At 42.8% G+C, this 27770-nt stretch overlaps 1 protein-coding gene across 2 annotated transcripts in view; it reads left to right on the top strand.

The window, feature by feature from the left end:
* The window catches only part of VAPB (VAMP associated protein B and C), a 53050-nt gene that overhangs the window by 5573 nt on the left and 19707 nt on the right, over positions 1–27770 (top strand). The window contains exons 1-2 of one of the 2 annotated variants that reach the window (XM_027559003.1): positions 16768–16862; positions 19215–19367. In XM_027559003.1, the coding sequence (XP_027414804.1) occupies positions 16799–16862; positions 19215–19367 (217 nt within the window). In that variant the 5' untranslated portion in view covers positions 16768–16798. Of the gene's footprint in view, positions 1–16767; positions 16863–19214; positions 19368–27770 lie in introns of those variants that run through there. The other variant, XM_027559004.1, reaches the window with a different exon arrangement.

Below are 27770 nucleotides of genomic sequence, written 5' to 3' on the forward strand. Positions count from 1 at the left end.
AGCATTGATGGCACAAAACTCTAAAGGTATAGAAATACTTTCCTAGAGGTTTCCTTCATCCTTTCAGAGGGGTTATTATTACTTTCTGACAAGTAGGTTAGCATTTCTTTTCATCTGTCAAGTATTGTCTTCAGTCAGGCTTCTTCTGGTTGTGTGTGTGTGTGTGTGTGTGTGCGTGCCTGCGCGTTTGTGTGCAGGCCCATGTGGCCACACCTTCACACAGATAACTGATGTGCTTGAATTAGTATACAGTTGGCATTTCAATGAGGTCCTTCAGCCTTAACCTGTCTGGGAGGGGCTTGGAAAATATATGTTTTGGAGGAGAGTGAGGTTGAGGCTGCTGTGTGTTTTGGATTGTGCTTTTTGTGTGTGTGTTAGTCGCTCAGTCGTTTCTGACTCTTTGTCCGATCCCATGGACTGTAGCGCACCAGGCTCCTCCTGTCCATGGAGTTCTCCAGGCAAGAATACTGCAGTGGGTAGCAATTCCCTTCTCCAGGGGAACTTCCTCACTCAGGGTTCGAAACCAGGTCTCCTGCATTGCAGGCAGATTCTTTGCCATCTGAACCGCTTTAAGACAGTATAATGGCCCCGTGGGCCATTTATCTAGGTTTGAATTGCTTATAACCTTTAGGAACCAAGTTCCTTGGGCTGTCTTTAAAAGATGCTCAGAGAGTGGAGAGGAGCAGAAAACTGGCTGAGCTCAGAACAGAGGGCATATTTGTAAGGGGCTAAGTGCTAGACTAACACCACCACTTCCCTGCAGTTACTTGGGTCCGAAATTTAAAGCAATGGCCGTAGTGATGCTTCCATCCGTTATGCAATATGAGAGGAAAGGGAAGGGAAGAATGAATGTTTCTAGAAGAGAAATGGTTGATTTCCAGAAGGTGGTCCACAAAGCCTGGGGACAATGGTAGAGGCTTTAGGTTCTTTATCTTGTTGTTTAATCTGTAGCACAGTTCTGTGATATGAGTTACTCAGTGGTCAGGAGGCCTGCCCCTGGATGGGGCCACTGGGTAAAAAGTGGTGCAGGGATTTAGCCCAGGTGTGTATCAGCAAAGCCCATTTCTTTCACATCATCTCTGGAAGGAACTTGTGAACAGGGTCGGGGGAGGAAGGCAGAGAATTTTTAACCATTACGGATGTCTTAGTAGCTGTCAGGATAATTTCTTAAGAATATTAGTTAATTAAGAGTTACTATTTGTGGAATTTTTAGAAGGGATTTCTTTCTTCTTTTAAAAAGTCCATACAGATGACTCCAAAGCATTCTTTGATTTACCTTGTGAATTTTCTTTTTTTCTTTTTTGTAACAGAAACCATTGGTGTTTAATGATTCTGTATGTTTAGAACACACTAACTTTCAAGTAATCTGCAAATCTGCTCTGGAGTCTTTGGAAGATAGGGTGAAACTTGTGTGAGGTAGAGATATCACAGGTTTTTGCAGATCTGTAAAGTGGGAATTTAGAGTTCAAAAGGGTGTTTATTAGGAATAGGAATGTCACTGGAGGGGGAGGTGGCAACCCACTCTGGTATTCTTGCTTGGGAAATCCCATGGATAAAGGAGCCTGGCAGGCTGCAGTCCACAGAGTTGCAAAAGAGTCGGACACAACTTAATGACTAAACAACATAAAAGATTTATGTTTTACTATACTATAATAATATATGTGATATTATGCACATAATAAAAAAAGATAAGAATGTCTGAAATGTGACCTTCATCGGTGCTACCGCAAAGCTTACAGGTGGGGCTGAGATGACTAGCGATTTCTCAAACGCTGTAAGAGACTGACTCACAGTGAATATTAGAAGGTGCTCTTCCATTCTGTAGGGGGTATGCTTTGGGAAGTCTTCCTTCCCTGAATGATGACAGCCACTCGTAGGAATCATGAGATGTGCAGGGGTATGGTGATTGTGTGCATAGTAGACGATTGTCCAGTTGGAAATGTTTGGAGTTTCTTCTTTTTCCACAGCTCAGGCTTTGAGGTGTTCCTCACTGACAGAGGAGCCCCTCTTGTCAGATGGAATATAACGTGGTTGTGATTCGGGACTGGTCTGGTTGCCACATCCCAAAAGCTTCCTGTGGGCCAGGCCCTGGGGTGGGGGCTGGAGTGGAGTCCTGGCCCTAAAATGTCCAGGCTCCTGTAAGTAAATGCTCAGTTATTCTTAAAACAGGACTAGGAAGTAAGATAGTTACAATTCTCAGGTTTGTAACCTGAATTAGATGTGGATTTGAACCAAGATCTGTCTGACTGCAGAGCCCCTGTTTATCATTCCATTGACTGTGTTGCTCCTCTTAAAAAGTGAGTGGGAGTGTGGCTCAGGAGGAAGGCCCAGGACTTTGGTATTTATTACCTTGCTAGGAAGATGAAAGGAGGACTGGAAATAGGACCCGGGGAATGGAGAAAGAGCGCTGAAAGACAAATGAAATATAAAAATGAAGGAAAAAATGCTTAATTGTCAGTGTAATCTGGTAATGGCTTCCTTGTCACTGCTTCCATGAAGCAGACTCCAGTGTTGTTCTGGAGTGTTGGAGTGACTGATTAAAAAAAAGTAATTGTACTAATTCTGTTTCCCCTAAGAACTTTTCATCCTAACTCAGTAACTTCTGATTATGTCATTTTTATACTAATGTTGAAAATTACGTGCTGATATTATCACATACCTTCCCTTCTTCCTCACTCCTCACATGCCCTCTTGCCTCAGTGCTTGTCATCACAAACAATGCAGGCTGATTGGGTACTGTTTTGCCTTTTAGTCACATTTCACTCAACATTTATAGTATAATGGGGAAAGGGGAAGGAAAGGAAGGGTACCTAGGTCAGTTTTCTGTGCTTCTCCACTCTCTGAGCACTCTCCAGCCTTTAGAGTCCTAAATGTTCCAAGCCCCATCACCAGCACTTCAGATCTAGGAAAACAGCCAGGATTATCATCCTCTGCGTTTCAGAGATGAGAGGAACTGGACTGGCACTTGGCGGAATGCAGAACTTGCTTGTGTGCTTGTATTACAAAGGGCATCTTGTGCTCCTGCCCCCGCTGTCACTCCCCAGCCAGCTTTGATTCCCTCTCCTGTTGGATGAGGAAGCTTGACCCCAAGGCCGCTTGGAGTTCCTTCCAGCTCCAGTCTTGAGAACATGCTATTAAAATTTGTTTTAGTTGAAGAAGAAAGATGGAAAGCCCCCTGAGGGCAGAAACTGGGGTTTGTATTTCTCTTAGTACCGACCAGTGCTTTGCACTAGTGGGGTGTCAGATCTTTAATTAATGAGCCGTCTTGTTCCTGTTGAAAAGCTCACTGTACTCTAGTAACTTTTCCTGAGTATTCTTGGATATTCTTATCCAGCTCCAGTGTTTTCTGCATCACCTCAAACTGTACAACCCGGGTACCCTGTGCATGTTTATGGCATCTGCTCCTTGTGCTTTATTTATGATGGCTTTGTCTTCCATGCTGTAGACTGCAGGCCCCTATAGGTTTTGTTTCTGCAGTTTTCCCCGGTGGTAACTATAGGATATGTTCTTGTCTTCTGCTATTTAATAGTAACCCCAAAGAAGGGATATAGCCCTGGACTAGGTCATCTTTTCAGTGTTTGGCTTGACCATTTGAAATGGACGCATACATAAAGAATAAAAAGAAGGATTTGCTGAAAAACCAAAGGTTTGTCCTTGTGGAGGCTTATTTGAATTCTCATTTTCTTGGTTGAATTGATTTGTTGGCATATTAATGTATCTTGATGGACTGCTCTGAAAATCCAAATTCGTGCTTTTTGACCTTTTAAAAGTCAGACACTGCTTTACTAATTGAACGAAGCAAAGTCCTGAATCACTCCTTGGAGAGTCCAGTCATTCAGAACTTCTCATGGAGTTTTGGGCGCAGGGGGGTGACAGTTTACAGTGCCTGCCTGGTTAACCTCTCGTCTTGCCCAGAGAATGACAGAAGTGGAAAAGATGGGAGAGGTCATCTGGAGCAGTCCAGAGAAAACTCAGTCAGTTTACCTGGGTCTCTTTATTTTATTCTTTAAAAAAAAAATTTTTTTTTAATGAATTATGCCTTCAGTGCCCTTCATAACAAGACTATTTTATTTTATTTTTTTTCTTTTACGTGCCTAACTCTAGGCATACATGCCCAACTTTGGCAATTAGTCCTCTTCAGTAAACATCTGAATATTTCCCTGTCCACTTTCAGACAGGAGTTAACTGTGTTCTCAGGTGGGCTTGCTCTCCTCGCTCCTTCCTTCCAGGAGGAGCGTATGTGCTAGCAAGCTTTACTCCTGAGTCGTCACCTGGGCACTTCACTGCCTCGTTACTACATCTGTTATTTTATTTTATTATTTACCTCACATGTACAGTACTCTTTGGAGCATTTGGCCTCTGTGATGGCGCGGGACTCGACGCTCTTCCCTTCACCTCCTCACGCACCACCTTTCGGCTTTCTCCCCCTCCTCTGGCCGTTTCCGCCTGCTCCTTAAGGAGCCCTGAGGATGGTGCTGAGGGGCGCAGGTTTTCCAGCCCCGGCTCTTGTTCCTCTTCTCCTCTCAGCGCCCCACCCAGTCGCCCTGTCTCTTCCGCCAGTTCCCTTGGCTTCTTCCAGCGTTTAGAGTGATCCTAGGGCTGACCCAAGCTCAGATGTGGGCTGCAGGTACTTTACGTGCCACACGCCCCAAAATGTCTTCTTCCCCACTCCCTTTTCCTTTTTCCTTTGGACCTCCTTTTCTGACACGTACCTCCCTGAGTGGTATCCACATGCACACAGTCGAGCAGCTCCCTCTGAACCCGGCATTCAGGTCTGTCCTGTCCTTCTTGTCCCCTCCGTGATGCCTCCTTTCCGTGGATGACTGTAATTGTTTCTTACCTGGTCTTCCCGTCCCAGTCCTTAGGCTTGTCTCCATACTGATGGCACTTTCAGATGGGCCAATCTTAGCTTCTCTCTTGCTTTCTTAAAAATCTTAAATTTTTGTACGCCCATTGCCAAAAGAATAAAATTTGCATTCTCTAACAACGCCTGGGAAATCGTTTGTGCCCTTGATCTCCCCGGCGCCACCTGCCTCGTGCCTGCGCTCTGGCCTTTGCTTCCTCCAGTCCCAGAGCTCCTGCGTTCACCTCTCCGCCTGTCCCACTGCTCCCTCCTCCACGTCTTTGCGGTCGTTTTCCTGACACTGTCCACATACACCATGCCTGTGCCCCTGCACAGTCAGCTGTGTTTGGTTACTTGCTTTCCTTCCCCACTAACCAGCAATGCCTTTGCCCTCTTGGACGGTTTTCTTTACCCCTGATCCCAGTGCTCAGCGTGATGCACGGCGCTTGGCACGTTCCAGGGAGTCAATGTCCAGGTCTGAGAGTGTCGAGAAAGGTAAAGAGGGGAAAAAAAAAAAGACAGCTTTCTGTGGAAAGGGATGGTGGAACCCATCAACAAGGCTGCTGTGTGCAGCTGACATTCAGTATTAAGATATTCTACCTAGGGTTGGTCACTTCTTTCTCTTCTACAAACGTATGTTCCCACCATCCTCCCCTCCTGTTTCAGAGACTCAGCACCACCTCTCACGCAGTGTGCATCTCTCCATCCCTTTTCCATCCCTGTGGTGTCTCGCTCCATTAGTCAGCCTCCTCCTGGTGCCTCAGATTTCTGTTCTGCTTGATGCTTTCCCAGTGCCTACAAACATGCTTAAGTTTCTCCTTCCTGAAAAGAAACTACCTTCCTCCAGATCTTCCCCCGCTTAAGCAAATGCCCAGTCTTATATCACAACTAAATTTTTGGAAGCAGTGAATTTCAGTGAGTGGTTTACATCTAGTTTCCTTTCAGTTCTCATACCTTATGTTCCACTAAGCCCTTCTCAATTCACCCATTTTCTCTTTGTGACTTTCACCTTTGACTTTTCTGGTGAACTCCCTAGCCCTTGATCATGGTTACTGGATGTTGACATTTCCCAAGCTTCTGTTCTCCATCTTCTCCATTTAAGCACTCTTTGTATGTTATCTCATTCACAGTCCTTTCAACTCTCACCGCTACACAGAAAACTTCCAAGTCTGTATCTCCAAGCATATCTTGGTCTCGAGGCTTTCTGCCTGCTGGACATTCCTGCCTGTTGGTTGTCATGAAAGTACATCAGGACTCGCTGTATTCCACGCTGCGTTCCTGACTTACGCTCTCAAATGTGCCTTCCCTGTCTTGGGACTGGCCCCTGAACCCACGCGGGTAAGCCAGGAATCCTAAACCCGTCTTCCACTGCCCCCTCTTCCCATCCCACTCGCATCTTGTCAGTCACTGTCTTCAGCAGTGTCTCCTGTACCCCTTTGCTTCCGCTTCTCCCCACTGCCATATCCTGAGTGCAGGATTATTGCCCCATGTGCCCCGTCTGGCTCTAATATACCCTCTCCTTCCCTGACCCTTCAGGCCACCCTGCGTACACTTGATAGAGTTATTTTTCTAAACTTGAAAACATTTTTTGGCTCCCTCAACCCTACAGGTTAGCAGAATTCTTAGGCCAGCATCACAGGCTTTCAAATTGGGCCATGCTTTTTTTTATTTTTAAAACAGTCTCAGCTTTTATTCTCCATTTTAAACACCTGAAATGTTCAAACACTCAGACACACACAGACTTGTGTGAGTACATCTCCTCTTACATCTGGGTTCCCCCGGAGGCTGGCAGAGGCAGTGGATACTGTTTAGAGCCCGTGAAGAGAAGAGAAAGCCCGTTTTCCTTCATCGTACCTGCCTTCCTAGAGTCACTTTTAATTTTCTTCCTTTCATTTTCTCTTGTAGAGCTCACTGCCAGACTTGTATAGGTATGAGGTTTTATAGCTTATTTTTAAACTATAAGGTGTTAAAAAGCATAGCAGATGTGATCGCCCCTCGCCCCATTTCTCCTTTCACTCCCTCCGCTCAGACCCCTCCTGCTGTAGCCACGTGGCCTCCTTTTCCAAGGCCCCCTTGTGCTTTGATCACCCCACACCGTGCTCACACCAACACTTTTCCTTCAACTCAGAAAGTGTGTTCCTTCATCTTTTCAAACTCTGGGATTTACCCTCAGTGTTCAGCTCCCCGCCCCCGCACCCTCCTGTGTTTATACAACACTTTACATGTTAACTTCCACATGGTGTTCTGTGCAGTGAGAGGTCGAGTACCACACAGCAGTTGAGAGTGTGAATTCTTGGGCCAGACTGCCTGGATGTGACTGCTGGATCTACCACCTGAAAATCTAGGATAAAATATTCAATGTCTCCATGCCTCAAATTCTTCACTTCTGGGTATGTTGGAAGGATTAAGTGAGTTGATGCACATAAAGTGCTTAGAATAGACCTGTTAAGTGTTAACTAACGTCACTATCGTTTGATAATTTTGTTTTCAAGATAGATCATTCCAGAGCCTCAGTCCCAGAGATTCTTGTTCTTTAGTTCTGGCTGGGTCCTGGGACGGCTGTCCAAGTGTATTGACCCTGTCTCTTCAGGGTTCTGGGCAGGAGAGCAGTGTCGTCTCTGAGCTTGAGGGCCTAGCACAGTACCTGGACTGTGCCGTCATCAGTTACTCATTGAATGCCTGCACTGTGCTGAATGTTGTTCTGGATGCTTGAGAGACTGAGATGAAAGAACTGACAAGACCTTTGCCTTATGGAGCTCATCTTCTAGTGGGGGAGATGGGCACTAGATAAGAGAAGGGAAAATATGTAGACTATGCTTTGAGATAATGGTAGGTGCTAAATGGGGTTGAGAGGATGGTGGATGAAGTTTAAAGGGGTTTGGAAGTGGGTTCTGTTATAAAGAGGGCAATCGGAGAAGGCCAAGTTTCTGAGAAGGCAATACAGTATTGGAACTGAGACCTGTGTAAAATGAGTGCAAGCTGTGCACACATTTTGGGGGAAGAACATTCAAGAGAGAGGAAAGGACAAATGCAAGGCCCTAGGTGGCGATAAGCTTGGTGTGTTCAAGCAGCAGCAGAGACATTATGCCTGCAGAGGAGCGGTGGGCTCAGAGAGGAAGGTGGCACCTTCCCGGTAGACAGGCCATGGGAGGGACTTTGGATTTTGTTCTGAGCTGGAAAACCATGGAGGATTCTAAGCAAGAGTCTTTTTAAAAGACCATGGCTGGTGTGGGGAAAGTAGGCTATTTAGATGTGTGGTTGGTGTGTGTGGAAGCCATGAGGCTGCTACACTTACCCATTATCCATCCACCCATCCACCCTCCACACAGTTATCCAATAATCTGTCCACCCATACATCATCCATAAGTTGTCCCTAACCCAGGCCAACAGACTGTGGCTTGAACCAGCATGGTGACAATTAAGAGAATGGGATGAGAAGTGCTCAGATTCCAAATCTCTTTTGAAGGTAGAGCTGGCTGAAGGATTAAATGTGGAATGGGAGGGGAAGTAAGGTAACTGCTTTTGGCCCAAGCTTTTTGGTGAATGGCGGTTTCTTTTTCCTGAGATGGGAAGCAGTGTGTTTGGGTGAGGGGAATTGGGCTCTGCTGCTTGGCCATGATAAACTTAAGATGCTTATTACAGCCACAAGTGGACACCAGTGGAGAGGGTCAGGATATAAATTTGGTCATCATCAGCTTATTGTTAGAACACAGTATAGGAAGGAATAATTTTTTCCAACTGAGAGATTAGGTAAGCCTTTTCAAAAGAGAATGCATTTGAGCAAAACTTTGAAGAATGAATATGATTTCCAAAGGCAGAGAAGGAGGAAAATAGAAGATATTTTTCATCCAAGTCTCATAGCCTTTTTCCCTGGCCTCTTGTTGAATTTAAGAAGCTGCTGATCTCTTTTCACTGGTGTAGCCACTTAGATTCTCTGTTGAAAAGGAAACCAAAGCAGATTACATACTAACTGATAAACCGAATTCTGCTATTTCTCATTGTTCACAAATTGAAAACTCACGCTGGACCATAGAGGTGCAGAATGCTAAGTGTGCGTGTGCTTCTCGCCTCTGTGTGTCTGCTGTGATTTGGGATGTGTTGATTTTGGTGTGGCGGCTGTTTGTATGCTGTCTGTCGTCTCCATTAAAGATTGAACATTTTGGGGAAGTTTTTACTTCCGCTGATACTGACTCTCAGCACTTGACTTGAACTGTTAATTTATAACTCAGTCAAGTTACAGCCACAACCATGACCGTGAGAAATTGGGACCCCTTGCTCTCTAATCACGCATGTCTCTCTCATTTGGGCATAATTCTGTCTTGATTCTTCCTGCTTTGTGTGGAAAAAATGTCATGTTTTGCCCCTCATATTTAAGTAGAATTTTAATTTAGTAGAGTATTGCTTACCTTTTTGTTTATTTTCATGATCTCTCTAAATCACAAATTTTTATCTTTTAAATAGAGAAAAATTACTAGATGTTTTGTTAGTGGGACAAAAGATTCTGCATTGAAAAAAATTGAGTCTAAGATCTTTTTAGAACTGATATAAAATTCACACTAGACATGTGTGCCATCACCTTAAAATAATCTTCATTGGTGTACCATAATATGTCTTAGTGCTGTGTATTGATGAAATGTACAAAACTTCAGCTCTTACATAAACGTTCTGCCATTTTCCTGTTTAGAAAAGAGGTGTTGCATTAACAAAAATAGTCATAGAATTTATCTCTAGGTGTGTAAAGGCTTCTAGTCTTATTTCTAGGTGCGTAAAGGCTTATTATCGGAGAAGGCAATGGCACCCCACTCCAATACTCTTGCCTGGAGAATCCCATGGATGGAGGAGCCTGGTAGGCTGCAGTCCATGGGGTCACTAAGAGTTGGACACGACTGAGCGACTTAACTTTCACTTTTCACTTTCATGCATTGGAGAAGGAAATGGCAACCCACTCCAGCGTTCTTGCCTGGAGAATCCCAGGGATGGCGGAGCCTGGTGGGCTGCCGTCTGTGGGGTCGCACAGAGTCGGACATGACTGAAGTGACTTAGCAGCAGCAGCAGCAGCAGCAGCAAAGGCTTATTATAGTCTTCAAGGTTTTTACAATAGATTTTGTAAGAATTTGGGGTTTGGGTTTTTGTCTTGAATTGAGACCACTGCTACTCTAAACATGTTTTAAATAATTACCTTGATTTTTATAAAAATAACATAAGAATGGCTATTGATGTGTATGTCTGTGTGTGTGTATATATATAGGTTTTCAAGAAACTCCACAATTCAGGATTCTAGTATTTTTATATATACAGAGAGCATTCTAGGCAAGAAGAAAATTCTCTCAGAATATTGTCTGGATCTTACATAAACTATAGCTCTTTTCATGTGGAAAAAATACAATTACAGAAAAATACAGATCATGTAATAAACATCTAAATACAAAATAACTAAATGTTTTGAAGTTTTTCTTTAATGAATAAGGTTCACCAAGAATTTGAAGACATGTCTGCCCTCCACATCTGCCCGTTCATGCTCCTCTCTTCTTTACTTTTCAGAGGAATTTAGTGTGAACTATTTCCTTTTTTTTTTTTTTCTTGTTTTACCTAATGTGGTATTATGGTGTTTGTATCACTTACCATGTTTTTAAGACCAGATCTACTTCATTCTTTTCAATTGTTGTGTAGAATTCTTTCATAAGAATTTGACACATTTGTTCTTAATAAGAGTTATTTATATGTTCTGAATTCTTGCTTGTCTGTTAACATAGGCTCCAAATATCCTTCCGCTTGTTAGGCGGTTGTTCCTTGCTGCCCAGCTTTTTGTCTTTCGCAGGGAGCTTTCCTGAGCCTGTCCTTAAGCTTCCATAGTACTTTGATCCACTGAGTCCTTACACTACAGCAGGGTGCCTTATGTGGTAGTTTCCCACCCATGGAGTTGATGGGAGACTGAATTTTATTTCTTTTTGCTCCAGAGGAGCTAGGAAACTAGTGAGTTGAATAAGCAGCCTTAAATGTTGGTATAGTCTTTTTCAATCAAGCCAGTGTCTAGATCATTAGTGAATATTCTTGGGTTTTGATTTCTCTTGCTATAATAATGGGTGTGATGCTTCTCAATAGCTGGCTCTCTCCCAGGGATATCAGGTGGGTTGGTTGCTCTATTAATTTAGAACACTTTGCATTCTGAGATTTCTTTAGGAAAGTTATGTGTGTGTGTCGGGTTCTTTTTATTTGTGGTACTTTCAGAATCAGAGATATATAATAAGGCTTTCTGCTGAAGTGTTGGAATCCAGTGTCTGCCAGTAAAGGCACATTAATTGCAAAGCTTTATTTTTGTTTGTAAAACATTGAATTAATGTGTGAGCTAAGACTTAAATCAAGAAAACAGATTAAAAAAAAATCTCCCAGTGTTGTTACTCTTGAGTTCATGGTTATTTAAGAGTTTACCCTCTTTGGATATCTGTTACTATGAAATCTGTTTTTCATTTTTTAGAGGGACAACTTTAAACAAAATTATCATAGAATAATAGTGACAAAAGCCTTATTGACACAAGTGACCATTTTTATTAATAGTACCTTCAACCTGTGTATGGTCAGCCCAAATATATCATGATTGCAGAGCGAAGTTACTGATGAGGCATTCTTTTACAGGAAACGTGTCAGAATGAGTTGGGTTGCCTCTGAGGAAACCTGGTATCCATTCAGGCTGCACACACTTAGTGAGCCCATTACTATGTGTGTGGTATGCGCGGTTTTAGGCTTTGGACATCCAGTGCTGAATTGTGTGGAGGTTCACTCCAGGTGGGAAGCAGTCAGGAAAGGAACACGTGAACTGTCAAGTTGATTCTGAGTCCTGTGCAGAAGATGAAAAGGGGACTAATCCTGCAGAGGGAGCTGTAGCTAGCTCAGTATTGATTCACCCAGAGCCTGGTGGTGCCTCCAGGAGGGAGGGTTCAGGAAGAGAGAAAGCCTTGTTTAAAACAGATGGAAGTGTGGCATGGCCATTCACTCATTTTCCAGCACATTTATTGAGCATCCATGCTACGTCTGGAAATGCTCTGGAAACCTGTGATCAGGAGTGAACAAGAAAAGTCTCTCTGTTCAGGCAGTTTACATTCTGAAAGCGGAAGCCTAACCTAAACAAGAAGAATAATGAGAAGGCTGGTGCACTGCAGGTAGGTTGGGAGGGCAGGAGGCAGTAGGACACATTTAATGAAAACAGACTGTCAAAGGATCAGTTTTGAAGACATCTGTAAGATATCCAGCCAGTTTTTACTTTAGAGTGTCCATTTCCCCCATTTTAATGTATTTTCCCATACACAGAGTCTGTTGTATTAAAACCTCAAACATAATTTCATTGTCTTAACAAAATCCATCATGAGTCCTAGGCTTCTGGAGACAGATTATTACCTTCCCAGAAGGTAATCTTTTCAGAGTTGAAGTGAAATATGGTAACATGTTTTTTGGGAGGGTTGAAGAAAAGAGAGATGATGTACCTCAATTGTGTTTGCAAGAGTATAAAATAATATAGCTCTTTTTATGCAGTGTGAAAAAAACTGGTGTGGAACTAATAACTCTTAAGTTTATATTTGGAAAGCTGAGACCTGATAGATAATATATCAAATTGGTATATAACTTCCTTGGTAACACACAGTTTGAGTTTCAAAGTATCGTAGCTACATCAGGAGACATATTACATAGGAAGAATATTTATTTGCAACACCAGAATTTTTCATGAACTCCAGAAAAGGAAAAGCAAAACGCAGCATCTTTGTTCATTTATCTTTATCCAATTATATCTACATAATGTCTGTTAAAAATCAGTGATACTTAATATCTGAGATGTTGAGGGTGCTTCTTTTTTTTTTTTTTGGCAGGGTGGAAAGCTTTATTTTTTAAGATCAGTTTTAGGTTGACAGCAAACTTAGCACAGAGTTGCGCCTGGCCTCACGCACGCACAGCTTCCTCCGCTGTCGGCATCCAGCACCAGAATGGTGCTACAGCTGATACACCTGCACTGACATGTCCTTGTCACCCAAAGTCCACGGTCTAAGTCGGGGGTCAGCCTTGGTGGTGTACATCCCGCGGGCTTTGACAAATGTGTAATAACACTCATCCACCATTGTAGTATCACACAGAATAGTTTCACTGCCCTGACCACCCTCTGTCCTTGGTCTGTTTATCCCTCCATTCCTTCATAAGCCCTGCAAACTGCTATCTCCATAGTTTTGCCTTTTCCAGAATGTTATATAATTGAAATTATGTAGGGTATAGTCTTTTCAGATTGGCTTCCTTAACTGAGTAATGTGCATTTAAGACTCATCTGGGTCTGAATTTTCGTGGTGTGATAGCTCATCTTAGTGTGAAATGATACTCCGTGGTCTGTATGTCCCACAGCTTATTTACCTGCTAAAGGACATCTTGGTGCTCTCAGGTTTTGGCAGTATAAATAAAGTTGCTGTCAACACCTGTGTGCATGTTTTTGTGTGCATGTGGGTTTTCTGCTCCCATGGGTGAATACCAAGGAGTGTGATTGCTGGATTGTGTAGTAAGAGAGTATATTGAGTTTGTGTGTGTGTGTGTGTTTTAAATACAGTCAGACTGTCTTCCAGAGGTTTGAATTTGCAGCAGTGAGGAATGAAAACTGTTGCTCTACATCCTTGCCAGCCTTTGATGCTGTAAGTGTTTTAAATTTTGGCCACTGATAAGTATGTATTGGTATCTCATGTGTTGTTTTAATTGGCAGTTTCTTAATGACATATGTTGAGCATCTTTTCATTTCTATATTTTTTTCTATCTGTAGATCTTAATTTCCTTCTGTATATCTTCTTTGCTGAGGTGTCCAGATCTTTTGCCCATTGTTTTTAAAAGTTCGGTTGTTCATTTTCTTATTGTTGAATTTTAAGAGTTCTTTATATATTTTGGGTGACAATTCTTTATTAAGTATGTCTTTTGCAGATATTTTCTCCTAGTATTTGGCTTGTTTGTCTTCTCATTCTCCTTAACAGTATCCATTGCAGAGCAAATCTTTTTAATTTTAATGAAGTCCAGCTTATTAATTATTTCTTTCATGGATTGTGCCTTCCATGTTGTATCTTTTGAAAAGTCATGTCAAACCCAAGGTACCTGGATTTTCTTATGTTATCTTCTAGAGGTTTTATAATTGTGTGTGTGTGTGTCTGTCTGTCTGTCTATCTGTCTTTATTTTCTAGTTGAATTGCTAAGTAAAAGTAGTACCCCTTAAATTATGTCCTGCGCTTTACATGTGGGGTGATATGATCTGCTTAAAGTTACAAAGATAAGTAAGGTCAAGATTGAGTTTTGAGTTCACTTGGCGTTTCCGCTGTTACCTTTAGAAAAGTCATTGGGACCTGAATGCTTAGGTCATTCTTTTATGAAAATGGTTGTTTCCTCTTTCTGAAAGGAAGAGTTTTGTTACAGTCTTTTCTTCCATGGATCTTGGAGTGAATGGTCACAGAAAGGAAGTACTTAAACCATGCATATATTGGTAAAATCTTTCAAGATTTAATGGAATATTTTTTCCACAAAGTGCTCTTGTGTTTCTTGATTGATACGTTTATCCAGCCATTTTTTAATGAAATTGCCACTACCTGAGGTCTGACGTCATGCTGTTGAGGAGTTTGCTGGCTTGTGACTGTGTTTCCTTGATCTTTAAAACCAAAGCTTTATAATTATGAGGCTCCATTTCTGTAAGGAAGACTGAAAGATTCACTGTTTCTGCTTTTAGTTTTAATGCTGTGCATATTTCTGCTGACATTCTATTATTTACTTTCTAAGACAGGACAATTCTAGATCTTCATGTCTTAAAATATACACTTTCAAATGACAATAAGCTGAACCTGAATGAGGAAATGGTTTATACTGTGCTTAGTTTTATCTTAATACATTTTAAAGCATGTTATGGAATTTGAATTCAAGTTAGTTAATGCTATTCATGAGCATCTATCAAACTCACAAGCATTTTCACAGATGAATATGCATAATATAGGGCATAAAGAACATTATTCAAATGGCTGAAAAGAAAAAAAATTAGGACTCGAAGGAATATTCCTAATTTCTCTCAAACTCATGTTGTTTCATTTTGGGGGACCTCCTATTTCACATTTTAGATGTTCTTAAAATATCTGCATAACTGTCTGAAAGACTAGAAGATTAGAAAGAAAAATGATTAAATGAGTGTGCTGCAGTTCTAGAGATACCAAATCATTTTTTCATCTCTTAAAAGAAGAAAGTCTAGTTTGTGAATATTTCATTTGTAAAATTGACTGTACTGCATAACCAGTGTTTGAGTTCATTGGAGATAAACACCCATGTTGGTATAGTAAAATCCCATTTTTACATAATGCTTTAATGGAAATGGCAGTTTTATGAAAGGAAAATGACTAGTAAAAATCTGAATGATGCTTACGAGCTTTTACATCATTTTTATTGGGATTTTTGTATATTCTAATTCATTAATACAAGAGAAAAGGAGAACACTAACATAGTTTATTTCCTGTAGTTACTCAAATCAAATAGAATTTGTTTTCAGTAAAATTCTTGAATTGTCTGGAGGGTGGGTTGAAGGGTTGGCCTGTTTTTACAGAATGTCTTGATTTTTTCACATTAGACTTTGCTGTTTTATCAGTGACGTTGTTCACTTGCCTATATTTTTAGTATTGTTTCCTCTAGATTTTTTTTAAAAAAAGGCCTACATAAGCCCAAGAAGTCTCTAATACTTTTGTTGAGGGAGAAATCTGAGATATTTATTTATTCTGCTTATTTATTGCAAATAATGTTTGTTTTTTAATAGTTTAGACTATCTTTTAAATGAATCATATAGGTTAAAATATTATTTAGATTGCTGTGTAATAGGTTAACCAGTGGAGTTTCCAGAAGCAGATTAGTGTCCACAGTTAAATTTGCTTAATTTTTGTGGACTACCTAGAAGAAAAGGTCACTGCAAAGGATAAATGCACTTAAATTTATCCCTGACTCTGATTTATGAGGCAGCAGGAGGAGGAAGGGACAGGAGAAACTGAGTTGGAAACGAGTATTCTTAATTTCATCACAGTGAAATCTCACCAAATCCCTGTTTTCTGCTTAGTATACTTCAAACCACCTTAGAAAATGCTGTTTTTTTGGCAGGGTGGGGTGGTGGATGTGGATTTGTGGGCTCTTATGAATTCTTGGCATTCTGATCTGAAGATGCTTCCATGTTCTTGAGGCAGAATTTTGTTGAAATGAACAGATTTCAGCTTGTATCTAAAAAGCTTTAAGGCCTGGTGGATTATGAATCACATTCAAATTGTCAATGAGAGTACTGTTCCCCCGTAGGCTTTGTATTTGGAAGCTCACCTTTTTTCAGATGTCTACATTTTTTCAATCTGTTTTCTCCTCCTTTCCCCCCAAGCAGTGTGGGGCCATTAGAGCTGGAGCTATGCTTATGTGGAGTTCTTGTAGTGGGCCCTTTTTATGTGAGGGCCAAAGAATGTATGTACATGGTGATCGTGCCCGTGTAGGTCTGAGCTGTATTTGTGTGCTTGTTTAATAGCTTTGACTCCAGGAAACCAGAGTTGTGTTTGGTTTGGTTTTTGTTTTTTTTTTTTTTACCATTGCTGAAGTGATACCATTTCAAGCAGAGACTTACTGGGAGAAAACTTCCTCCATCTTCATTCTGAGCCAGACTGCGTGTGTTGGGGATTAGAAAAGGGTGGAGCCCTGGATAATCCCGCATAAAGGTGCTGCCTTCAGCACCAAGTGTCCTGTTTCTCCCTGGAGGCCAACAACTTGATCCAAGGATGAAGCATGGTCAGCACCTGGCTTTCCCTCACTGTAGCTGCAAATCCCCTGGAGCCACAGGGTGCCCACCCTCAGTAAGGGGGTGACGTAGCTTGTAGGGAGAGGCTTTGTGTGGTGGAGTCAGTAGGGGAGACGGAACGCCCCACGTCTGGCCACAATTGGACCTGGAGAATGCCCCCCTCTCGTGGCTTCCAGTTTGGCTGCCGGAGGGTCAAAGGCAAGGCTTATGGGAAAGGTAAGCAAATGGAGAAATTGTTATTAGGCATTTCATTTTTTATTTTTTTACTCGCCACGTGGCTTGTAGGGTCTTAGTTCCCCAACCAGGGATTGAACTATCACCCTCAGCAGTGAAAGTCTGGAGTCTTAACCACTGAACCACTGGGAAATTCCCTAGCCATTTCATTCTTGAAGGTGTCATTGCTCAAAGAATGGAAGTAGCTTTTAGTGTAAGTAACTACAAAACTATAGATAATCCAGTAGTATGGTAGTTCCTGCTATAACATGATATATGCATTCCTAAAAATCGCCATCCTGTACAAAATAGCACAAAAGACCATAAGACTTAAGAGGAAGGAACAAGGTTAGATGCGTAACACTCAAAAGCTTTGTTGGTCAGAGACACACATAAAGATGGGAACCTAATATAAGCAGAAGCACAGTTTAGCACACATTAAATGGCTCAGAAATAGATAAATACTGTAATAAATATGATACTTTACCATGAAAAGCTGACGTTTGCCCGTGGAAGTGGTCGCTGGAAGGGTGACAGTTTGTGAGGGCCGCGGGGTGAGCCCGCATAGCTGGTAGTGATGGAGATGTGTGCACTTGTGTGTTTTCTGTATCTCTCTGCCATTCAGTTCAGCTGGATGTTGTTTTCTGTGATCATTTAGCGTTTCTTGCAGACAAATCACACATAAGCAAATGTGAAATTCATTTTATGCTCAGATTGTCCCCCTAATATGCACATCAATCACATTGAAACAGATTCACATTTTCAAAATAAGCTTTCTAGCAGAACTGGCTGTAGTTTATTTTATTTTGGAATTGAGTCTCTTTTCCTTTCTTTCTTTTCACCGTTATTGATTTCTTAATTTATATTTGTTAAGCCCATATCAGATTGATTTTTCATACCCGGAGTACCTCCAGAGGCGAGAAAGCAGCCTGAGATTTTAATTTTGCTGGTGGTAATCCACGAGGTAGTTTCCTCCTTGGTGAAGGACTCTCAGTCAGTCAATCTCAATCTCTCAACCCCTGCCCCCATCCCTTCACTAGATGCCGGGCACTGTGTCGGACATGTGAGAACTGGTACTGTATCATTCTTGCCCTCAGAAGCTCAGAGTCTCACTGAAAAATGTTCGAGGCACAGATGTAAATATCTGTGTTGCGGATCTTCTTACAGAGCAGATGAACCAACTATGTATTTCTTAGTTTGTGAGCACAGGGGCACATATACCTCCCCACCCCATCTCTGAATTCCCTGTGAACGTAAAGATAGGAGTAAAGAGCTTGCCTGGAAGACGCACAAAGACACCTTTGCTGTACACAGTGAAAAGATGTAAATTTGAAAAGGGGTTGAAAAGGACCTAAGAGACATTATAGTTCAACCCTCCCACCTGACTCCTTTATAAACCTTACGGGTCAGGTTTCAGAGAAGTTTCAGAGTAATGTGAGTAGTATGATCCCATTTTTGTTACCCCCCCACACACACACTCATGTATGCATGTACAGTTTGTGTAAGCACAGATGCTGTGGATGGATCTCCCACAGTGTTAATATTAGTTACCTCAAGGGACAGGGGAAAGCTTATTAACTTCCTCTTTATACATCTTTTATTATTGTTTGGCTTGTTTTGAGAAGCATGTTTTACTTTTTTAATTAAAAAATCTAATAAAGTAGAAAATGAATAAATAATAATAAAAAATACCCTTAGGGCACCGAGCTTTGTTTCAGTCTTCCAATACCCTGGGTAGTTAAAAGCGAATGCACTGTTGTAGGTGTGGGCTGCCCCACAGGACTCTGACCTTGCTGTAGCATCACTGTATTGTGTGTGCTGGGGGTTATTGTTTGCAGACCACTAACACTTGGAAGTCTTTCTTGCATCTGCTGCCTTCGGCACTCTGCCTTTGATCATCATTTTGGACCCAAGTCTCGTTCTTCACCTTCTCTCTGTTAGATTTCATCTGGTCACTGTGGAAATCAGTGTTCAGCATAGGTTAAGAGCTGGCCTTGGACTCAGGCTGCCTGGTTGCAGACCCTCACTACCACTAACTACCATGAAAATTTTAGGCAAGTGGTACGTTCTCCCAAGCCTCAGCGTTCTTGTCTGGCAGTAAAGTTGTGAGGTATCAGGGAGACCCTGTCTGCTGGAATACTCACTAGGCCAGGTGCCTGGTGGTGTGACGAGACCGTGGTGGATTTTAGCTGTCACTGTTTGTGCGTCAGCCTCAGCCCATCTCTCCTGTGTGTCATGATGAAATGATCATGGGTCAGCCGCGTTCCACATCTGTCCTGACCCCGTACCATAAATCAGTCTTTCATCCGCGTGGTCCTCATGGAATCCCCAACCAGTCCCTGTCTCATTCTGCAGGTCCTTTCACCGATGTTGTCACCACCAACCTGAAGCTTGGCAACCCGACAGATCGAAATGTGTGTTTTAAAGTGAAGACCACGGCACCACGTAGGTACTGCGTGAGGCCCAACAGTGGGATCATTGATGCAGGGGCCTCGATTAACGTATCTGGTAAGTTCTGAGAATGAAGGCCTGAAGGGTGGGCTAAAAAGGCTCCCTAGAGGCAGTGGGGTCTCTGCAAGCTTGTGTTTGCAGTATAGCAAAGGAAGATGGTAGGCATCTCCCCCCAGCTCCCTACCCTCTGATTAAGAATCTCGGTGGGTCGCACTCACCTATTGTTTTTCCATAATTAATGCCTCTTTAGTTTAATGCTTACAGCCTTTGTGCCTCAATAGTTAGAGCAAAATTAAAGTGCTAACATCAGACTTTACTTGAGAATGAGTTGGGTTTTCACTCCCTTGAAATTAAATCTGCCCTTTGGCAATAAATAAAAAAAGGGCTAAACAAACTTAATTTTACTTTGTGGGAGAAAGCTAAATGGAGTTATTTTCTTATTTAAGCTAAATGATTTCTGACATTAAGCTCATGTCATTTCCAATGATTGGTAACTGCACTTTACTGATTGTGAAAAGCTAAGGGAGATGAAGGCTGAGGAAATTGGAATGTATTCAAGGGTGCAAGTTTTGTGCATGTCTGATGGGTTTTTTCCCCCCTTCTGTCTGAGAGTGCATTTATTTTCCAGAGTCCAACTTTTGAAAAGATGCTGGTAGAGTGCCCAAACTGAGAATTGGATTTCAGAATTAAGGAGATGTAAGCGATGGGTTTGAGTTTAAATGTATTTTAGAAATGGAATAAACTTTGAGCTCATTAGGACTTGTGGATCCAGCAGTGCCTTTTGTATTTGTGGAGGAGCTCTTGGGGAGTGTGTGTTAATCCTTCAAATATCAGGAGACTGTCACCAAGGGCTCTGAGGCATCATTAGAAGCTACTCCTCATTTGAAATGGGTATCTGGCTGACTTTTTTCCTGATGGATTTTGATTGTGATACATTTGGCTATTCATTTGACACCTGAAAGAAAATGACTCACCTCTTTGGAAAGATATAAGGTGTTTCATTATCTCGTGGTTTCTATAGACTTGTTCCCTGCATCCTCTGGGTTCTCTCATTAGGGTGCGCCCACACTGGCTGTACCCCTGCGTGTTTCTCTCTGCGGCTGCAAGACCTGATTCGGACTCTCGAATCAGGTTATTATCCAGGAGGAATCAGGAGGGTGGGAGCCAACACTTGCTGAGGATCTCTTATGTGCTGGGTCTGCACACGTATTATCTCATGTGATTTCTGTTACCTGCCCAGTGTGGAATGCATTGTTACCCCGTTGTACCAGAACGACTCCGGTGGCCACAGGCTCACAAAGCTGGCCGGTGACAAAACCAAGATGTAGATCCTGCTTGTCTGGCTCTAGTCCCCAAACCTTCTGCACTGTAGCTCACTGGTCAGGGAGGGGGACCCAGGATATTGGCATTTCAGCATTCCTTGAATTCATGTGGTTTGCATTTTTCTGTTGAAATCAAGGGCAACTGATGTTTTTTATTCTCTTTTTAAAGTTGACTTCTTTTTTACCTCTTGATTTCGTTGCCCATGACATATTTAAGCACAGTTGTCAGTAGATGAGACTTACCCAGTTTTCACAGTAAATTTGGGGCAGCAACATCGTTTTCTGAATAAAATAGTCTCAACAGGAAGATGTACAGTGTAGGTGTGCCTTCTGATATTAAATATGAATGGGTGAGCATAAGTGTATCTCTTTCAGAAAGATTTACCCCTCCCCCATCAGAGGAGTGGTTTTTAAAGTAATAACTAACCCTGGGCATTTGTTTTGATTTATGATTGTCTGCTAAGGAAGACCAAGATTTTGTGGTTGTGGCCTTCCTTTTGCAGATAAGAAGGAAAGGTTCAGGGGGTGGGGGGTGGGGTAATCATCCAGAGGCACGTGGTGATGATGGCAGAGCTGGTAGTGGAAGCCAGGTGTCTGTCCTGATCCAGTGACTCTTTGGTGACACCAACTGCCTCAGCAAGGAGGTCACACCAGTCAATCTTAAAGGAAATCAACCCTGAATATTCACTGGAAGGACTGATGCTGCAACTCCAGTACTTTGGCCGCCTGATGTGAAGAGCTGACTCATTGGAAAAGACCCTGATGCTGGGAAAGATTGAGGGCAGGAGGAGAAGGGGACGACAGAGGACGAGATGGTTGGATGGCATCAGTGGACATGAATTTGAGCAAATTCCAGGAGATGGTGAAGGACAGGGAAGCCTGGCGTGCTGCAGTCCATGGGGTTGCAGAGTCGGGTACGACGTAGTGACTGAACAAAACAACTGCCTCAGCAGTGTCAGGGGATGGCCCCGCTTACAAATAAATATAAAACAAAATACCTTGGCTCTCAGAGTATCATTTACTTGGGAAAAAAAGCAGTTGAATAACAAAATGTCCTTGTGTTTGCAGGCCTTCCTTCTAATGAGACAAGATTATGCTCACACGTGAGAAAGGGCCCCTTTGTTTTCATTTGGTGTGTGTTGGCCTCAGTGCTGAGGTGCACCTGGGTGAAGCCTGATTCCGTTGCCTTTCCGGGACAGCTTCACCCGTTGGCACCGGAGGCCAGCCTCCGCTTGCTGGGGTTTTGTGTGCTGAGGGGCCACTGTGTTGTTTATTAGACGGCCGTGTCTGGGGGCAGAAAGCATTGTAGTTTTTCAAGGGTTCTCTTACAGTACAGCCAGGTGATGGCGTCCTGGTGAGAACGTGGAGTTCCCGGTTCCTTCAGCGGAGGGCCTCTCCTCAGGAGGAGGAGGACGCCAGCAGTGGGCAGTGCAGAGGGTTCAAGGCCAGCTTCCCTTCCGTGGGCACGCGTGGCTGAGCTGGATTGCACCCACTCTACTCGGAGATGAGGAGACCTGGGTGCAGAAACCTGAGAGGAAACCCAATCCCTGCTGTTGAGCCTGTTGGCCGGTCTTTGGCCAAAACTAACCTCTGAAGGTTCTAGTTTTCTCATTCGTAAGATGGAGGGAATGGTATTCATGTTACTAGTGCTGCAGAATTTTAACTGGAAGTGTGGTACAAGACTGGGGTTGCATTTTCTTCCACTAACTTTGACAAAGATTGGCTGGTTTCTGTTGAAGGTGGGTTGTACATATCTGAATTGCACTTTTAGAAATACATCAGTTTGATGCATTTAACTAATTTATGGAATTTTTCTAATTCTAATTCAAGAAATTTTTGTTTTTCTTCTTTATGTAATATGCATTTGTTTATAGTGAAAAGTCACTAGGGTAGGTTTTCACATATGAAAAGGAGGTCATCAGGTCAACTGAAAATAACTAGCAGTGTTGCCCTGTCTACACAGAACGTCGCAGCATACCGTCCAGGGAAGTTGTTCTTTCCCCATTTCTGAAAACCCTAATAGCTATTAGGAAAGGTTATAAATCATTCTTAGACAAGGGGAGCAAGCAGGGAGAGAAAGAAGAGGAGGAGGATGGTATCTGGAGCTGGTCAGAGAGACTGCGGTTTTGAAGGCTTGCAGGTCGGGTTTTTATGGGGGACTGAGACGTTCTAGCTGTCTGATGTCTTTCAAGATGTACCCTGTGAACCTTTTCTCCGCCGTCAGCTTAATCTGATCCTCGGGACCTCACATTCTGCATCAAAAGTCTTGGCTCTGACCTGTTTTATTTTCTTCAGAAAGTGGCACTTTCTGTCTCGTACTGGGGTCCTTAAACGGAACAAATCCCCGTGTTATAAACTCGCGTGGTGAAGTTACAATTGGAAACTGGTATGAACTGAGCTTTAAGTGCCATAGCTGGAAACTTATGGACTTCCCAGCGGGCTGTTGTGGGGTCTAGTCACCCGAGTCTCTGAGTGAGTCCTTCTCTTTGCCCTTTAGATGAGGGTGGGTCCTCCTTTCTTCTCTTTCTGATTGCCCCATCAGGGTCTTGTCTGCTGGATGAGGCAGTGCAGTGGGTGGGAGGGTGCTGGGTGCTTTGTGTTTGCATTAATTGGCCCAGAATGCCATGGTTTTGGCCCCTTGCTCCTTGACACACACCATCTACTAGAGATAGTTTTGAATTATTCAAATCTGGACCTCAGCAAAATAGGCACACTTAAATGGAGATTGGAGAAGAGGAGATTGGATTTTTTCCCCCAGAGATTTTAAATGCAAGGAAAATAGAACTTTTTGAATTAATGAATTGTTTGAAGCAGTGGGGGGTCTCTCCATTTGTTCTAGCTTTACAAAATTAAATCTGTTTTCTGAACTGTCTGGTGGGGAAATATTTTTAAGGTAGATAATTTCTGAAAGTGTCTTTGTGGTAAGCTGTTAGTGGTTGTAGGGTTTTTTTTTAATACTGTAGTTTAATAACGAGGGAGTTTTCCATTAATATTCCAAACCATGTTTGCCAGCAGATACAGCAGGTGAAGTGGTAAAATTATGGGCCATCAAAAATACTTACGCTTCCTGTAATATGATATTAAGTTTAATATTTTTATCACCTTCACTGAATTCTAATTTCACTAAAGTAGCAAGCGCGCTTCCATTTGCAGTTCAATTATGCACATTGGTTGCCTATGTACCAAGCAAATTAAAAATGCAAAATATCTGTTTGGCGGGGTGGGCCTTGGAAAGAGTCGGTAAAGATACCAGTATTTAGGTACAGATACACTTTACTAAGTGTACCCTGGGAATCAAAAGTGAATTGAAGACAAACAGACACAAGTCTTCTGGTGTCTGAATCTGTATTTTAAATTCAAAGAATTCAGGAACAATGTTCATTCCTGACATATAGCCCTTTTCAGCACTTACTTCAATCACATTTAAAGCACAGAGTTCTTCCAGTAAAATCCAGAGGACAGAGAATGAATATCAGCAGCTCTTCTTGGATGGAATCACTGGTCAATTAATGTAATTGGGTAGGATCACAATTGATAATTAATCCTCCTAAGATTTTGCTGACTCAGTTTAGTGGAGCGGCCCGCTTGCCGTGGACCAGCCAACCTTGGGTGGCAGCTTTTAGGTGATTAGCACCAGAGTCTAAGCCCACTGCCCTTAGAGAAGGAAGTCAGGCATCCGTCTGTCAAGTGCTGATAGCAGGAGCTGTATTTGGGGGGTTCAGGCATCTTAACAGCATCATTGTTCGTGTGATCATCTGCTTTGGAAGTCTCTGATAAGCGAAACCTTGTTATAGATGGTTTTCATGAATCAGGGTTATTACTCTCAGATAAGAACAACTCAGAGTCGTACTTACAAGATGTCTTTAATCTTTTTCCCCAGTTGAGATTCTGGTTTTTTTAAAAAGAGGGGGGAGTAGATTACCAATAAAAATTTAGCTTAATCGTGCTTTTAATGGTTTCTTTAAAAGTTTACTATAATTTTTAAGTTTCTTAAGAAGAACCCCATGTTTCACTTTTTGTGAGTTTAACACAGTTTACTTATTCTTTCCATTTTAAAAGATGATGGTCAAGAGGGTTTATCCAAGTACATTCAGTCCACCTCACTTAGACAAAGTAATGTCAGCTCTTACAGTGTGGCCAAGGAGCAGAAACCAAGCCCAACTTGGGAGCAGCCAAAAGTCATGTTCCTGTCATTGATGGCAGCTCCCTGCACATTGATACACCTGGGCTTCTAACCTTAACTCTACTGTTTATACCCTTACTTTAGACTCTCTGTTAACCTATTCTGATGTCCAGCCCATCACAGAATGAAAGGGAAGAGCTGTGAGAGGTGGCCACAGTGAAGGCCTGGACAGGAACACTCCAGAGGACAAGTATGGGAGAGATAACAGGGGTCTGAAATTAACCCCAGCCTCAGGACAAACCTTTCTTCCTGCACAGTGGCCCTGGCATGTGGTTCAGATTAAGACAGATGTAATGTGAGTTGATAATCAGAACATGAGAGTACTCAGGAAAGGCTATGTGGGATTCCATTAGAAAGCATTAATGGAGATAGGAAAGTGCGTTGGAATTTTGAAAATAGATGTGCATTTTAAAAGATATTTATGAAAGGGAGTGAGTGAGCCATGTTCTTAGGCGTGTATATGATGCACCTCATTTCCAGCAGTATTGGGGTACATTTGTACTGTAAACACTGCACAGATAAGTTAATCAGACTCTGAAGAGTTTGTTATCTAAAATGATCTATACTGAACCGGAAGATCCTTTAGAGAACGCAAAGACAATTCCGTGTCAACTAATTTATAAGTAGATAAGATTAATTACCCACTAGACTCATAGTTCCATCCATGGGTCCCTGAATAGGCAGAAGTCCAGGAAATTAGTCTTGTTTTCAACATTTTGAGCATCCTGAAGGAAATGATAAATTTATTCCTGATAAGGGCACCTAGTCTAACTAAAATGTCTGATTCCTTTGCTTTAGGCTAGAATTCTGTCACCTCATTGCGGTAACACTGGTTATTATAAGCTGTTGACAGAGTTCTGGTTTGTCTCTGATCAGTTTCCAAAAAAGTGGAGCAGTGACTTCATTATGACGTTGTAAATGCAGTTTGGTAGACGACAGTTTGACAGAGGCATAAAAGCGAAGAGATAGTGAGAGGACAGTGGTGATAACAAGTTTAGAAACCGGGACTTCCCTGGTGGTCTGGTGGTTAAGACTCTGCCCTACCACTGCAGGGGATGTGGGTTCAATCCCTGGTCAGGGAACTAAGATCCCGCATCCTGAGGCCAAAAATAAAAAAAAAAACAGCAAATTGTGGCCTCCAAAAAAAAAAAAAAGTTTAGAAACCATTGTCTTAAACCAGGAGATGAAGAGTGAGTGTGGGAAAGGGGAGCCTGTGGGAGAGCTCTGTATGGGTGGTGTCCGCTGACAGTAAGTCCAGTAAGGACGAGAGGGTGAGACGGCCTTCAGGGGTGCTTTCAGCCCACCTTCTCCGGGCGTGGGTCCTGGACCACCAGCAGCAGCAGCTGGGAACCCGTCACCCCACCCCAGACCTGTGCAATCAGAAGCTGGAGGTGGGACCCTGCCACCTGTGTTCTAACACACACTCCAGGTAGGTCTGCTGCAAGCTGAAGTTGGAGACCCCCTCGTGACAGTCAGACTAGTAGAAGGTTCAGAGTCAGAGAAAGCCCAAGAAGGTATGGCATACTGAGATGCGAGTAGGGCAGGTGGACCACGAGGGATGTGCCAGCCGACTAAGGCCAACGGGGTCAGAGGCGCCGTGGAGAACACCTGGGGGTGTGGGCGTGGCCGGCGCCCTGTGCACACCTGTTGGACCAGCAGCGTGAACAATTGTTGGATCATATCAGGAAACTGAGAGAACGAGACTGTGGACATGGATTGATTGTCTTTTACTTGGGAAATAGTTTTTTTTCGTTTGAGGACTATCAAGCTGGTGAGCCGGGTACTTGGGGGAGATGGAATATGTGGGTTACAGGGGCTCTGAGAGAAACTGGGAGGAGGTGGGAGATCTGGGAGGAGAAACCTGGATGTTGGAGGAGGCCTGCACTGAGATGGTGGTCATGTAAACAGGAGAGAGGCATGTTAAAGATAAAATTCTGAGATTAAAAAATAATAATAAAGCAGTTGCCAGGGTGCCTTGTTAAGCTTTTGTTCATGTGCTCTGTTGCCGTTATAATGCAGATGAAAGTGATCTGTGACTTGCCCCGGTTCTCATAAGCTTTTATGCAGCATTTAATGAAGTCATTTCTCCGAGGTGTGTGCGCTTGTGTGTGTTAAGTAGTGTATATTCTGCATGTCTTCTGAAGAAAGTCTGATCTTATTGATCCAGTGTTTTATGACTGTGAAGGCCCTTTCCTAACAGGATCCCACTTTTGCAACCTGCATTCAGCTGACAGTGTATCACAAAGCATTAATGCTGGTGAGTGGTGACCTGGTCTCCAGGCCGTCTCCTGGTAACGGGCCTCTTTTTAATGTAGTATCAGCGATACATTTTAAAAAGTAGGATAGATGGTTCATTTAAGAGGGTTTTATCATCAGTGTCTCTGGAATTCAAGTGAAATAAATTAAGTTAATGGGAAGCTCTTTTATAGCCTGTCATGGAAAAAAGTACATAATTTCTGTCACAATTTGCATGTATGGAGCTGCGAGAACAAACGATTAACGTTTATTCTGTCATGTTCTCGTAAAGTCCCAGCTAGTAGGGTCTAGCAAATTGAACTTGACATGAGATGATAGCGGCTGAGAAATACAGGCTTTTGGGCATGAGTTGGGGGCAGCACGATGCAGATGCTGAAGCCCAGGAGCCTTCATGAAGTTTCAGGAAGTCTGGGTGCCACCTGACCTCCTCACTCTTGATCGCTGATTGGGGAGCCCACAGAAAAGGAGAGCTGGTGGGTGGCAAACATCTTGTTTTCCACCTGCTGCTCTAGGCGGAGGGAGCGTCGCTGCAGAGAGGGAGGGGCCAAGCACCCATCTCACACCCTGAGCTTCCTGAAATTCACCGGTGGTCATCGTTTTCACTCAGTTGGAAGTTTTCTCCTCGCCAGCCTTAGGGTGAGCTGGGCGTCTGTGCTTCCATGTTTTGAGTCCGTGCCTTTTACAGAGGGTATGTGACCG

The sequence above is a fragment of the Bos indicus x Bos taurus genome, chromosome 13, assembly GCF_003369695.1.
Source record: "Bos indicus x Bos taurus breed Angus x Brahman F1 hybrid chromosome 13, Bos_hybrid_MaternalHap_v2.0, whole genome shotgun sequence".
NCBI lineage: Eukaryota > Metazoa > Chordata > Mammalia > Artiodactyla > Bovidae > Bos > Bos indicus x Bos taurus.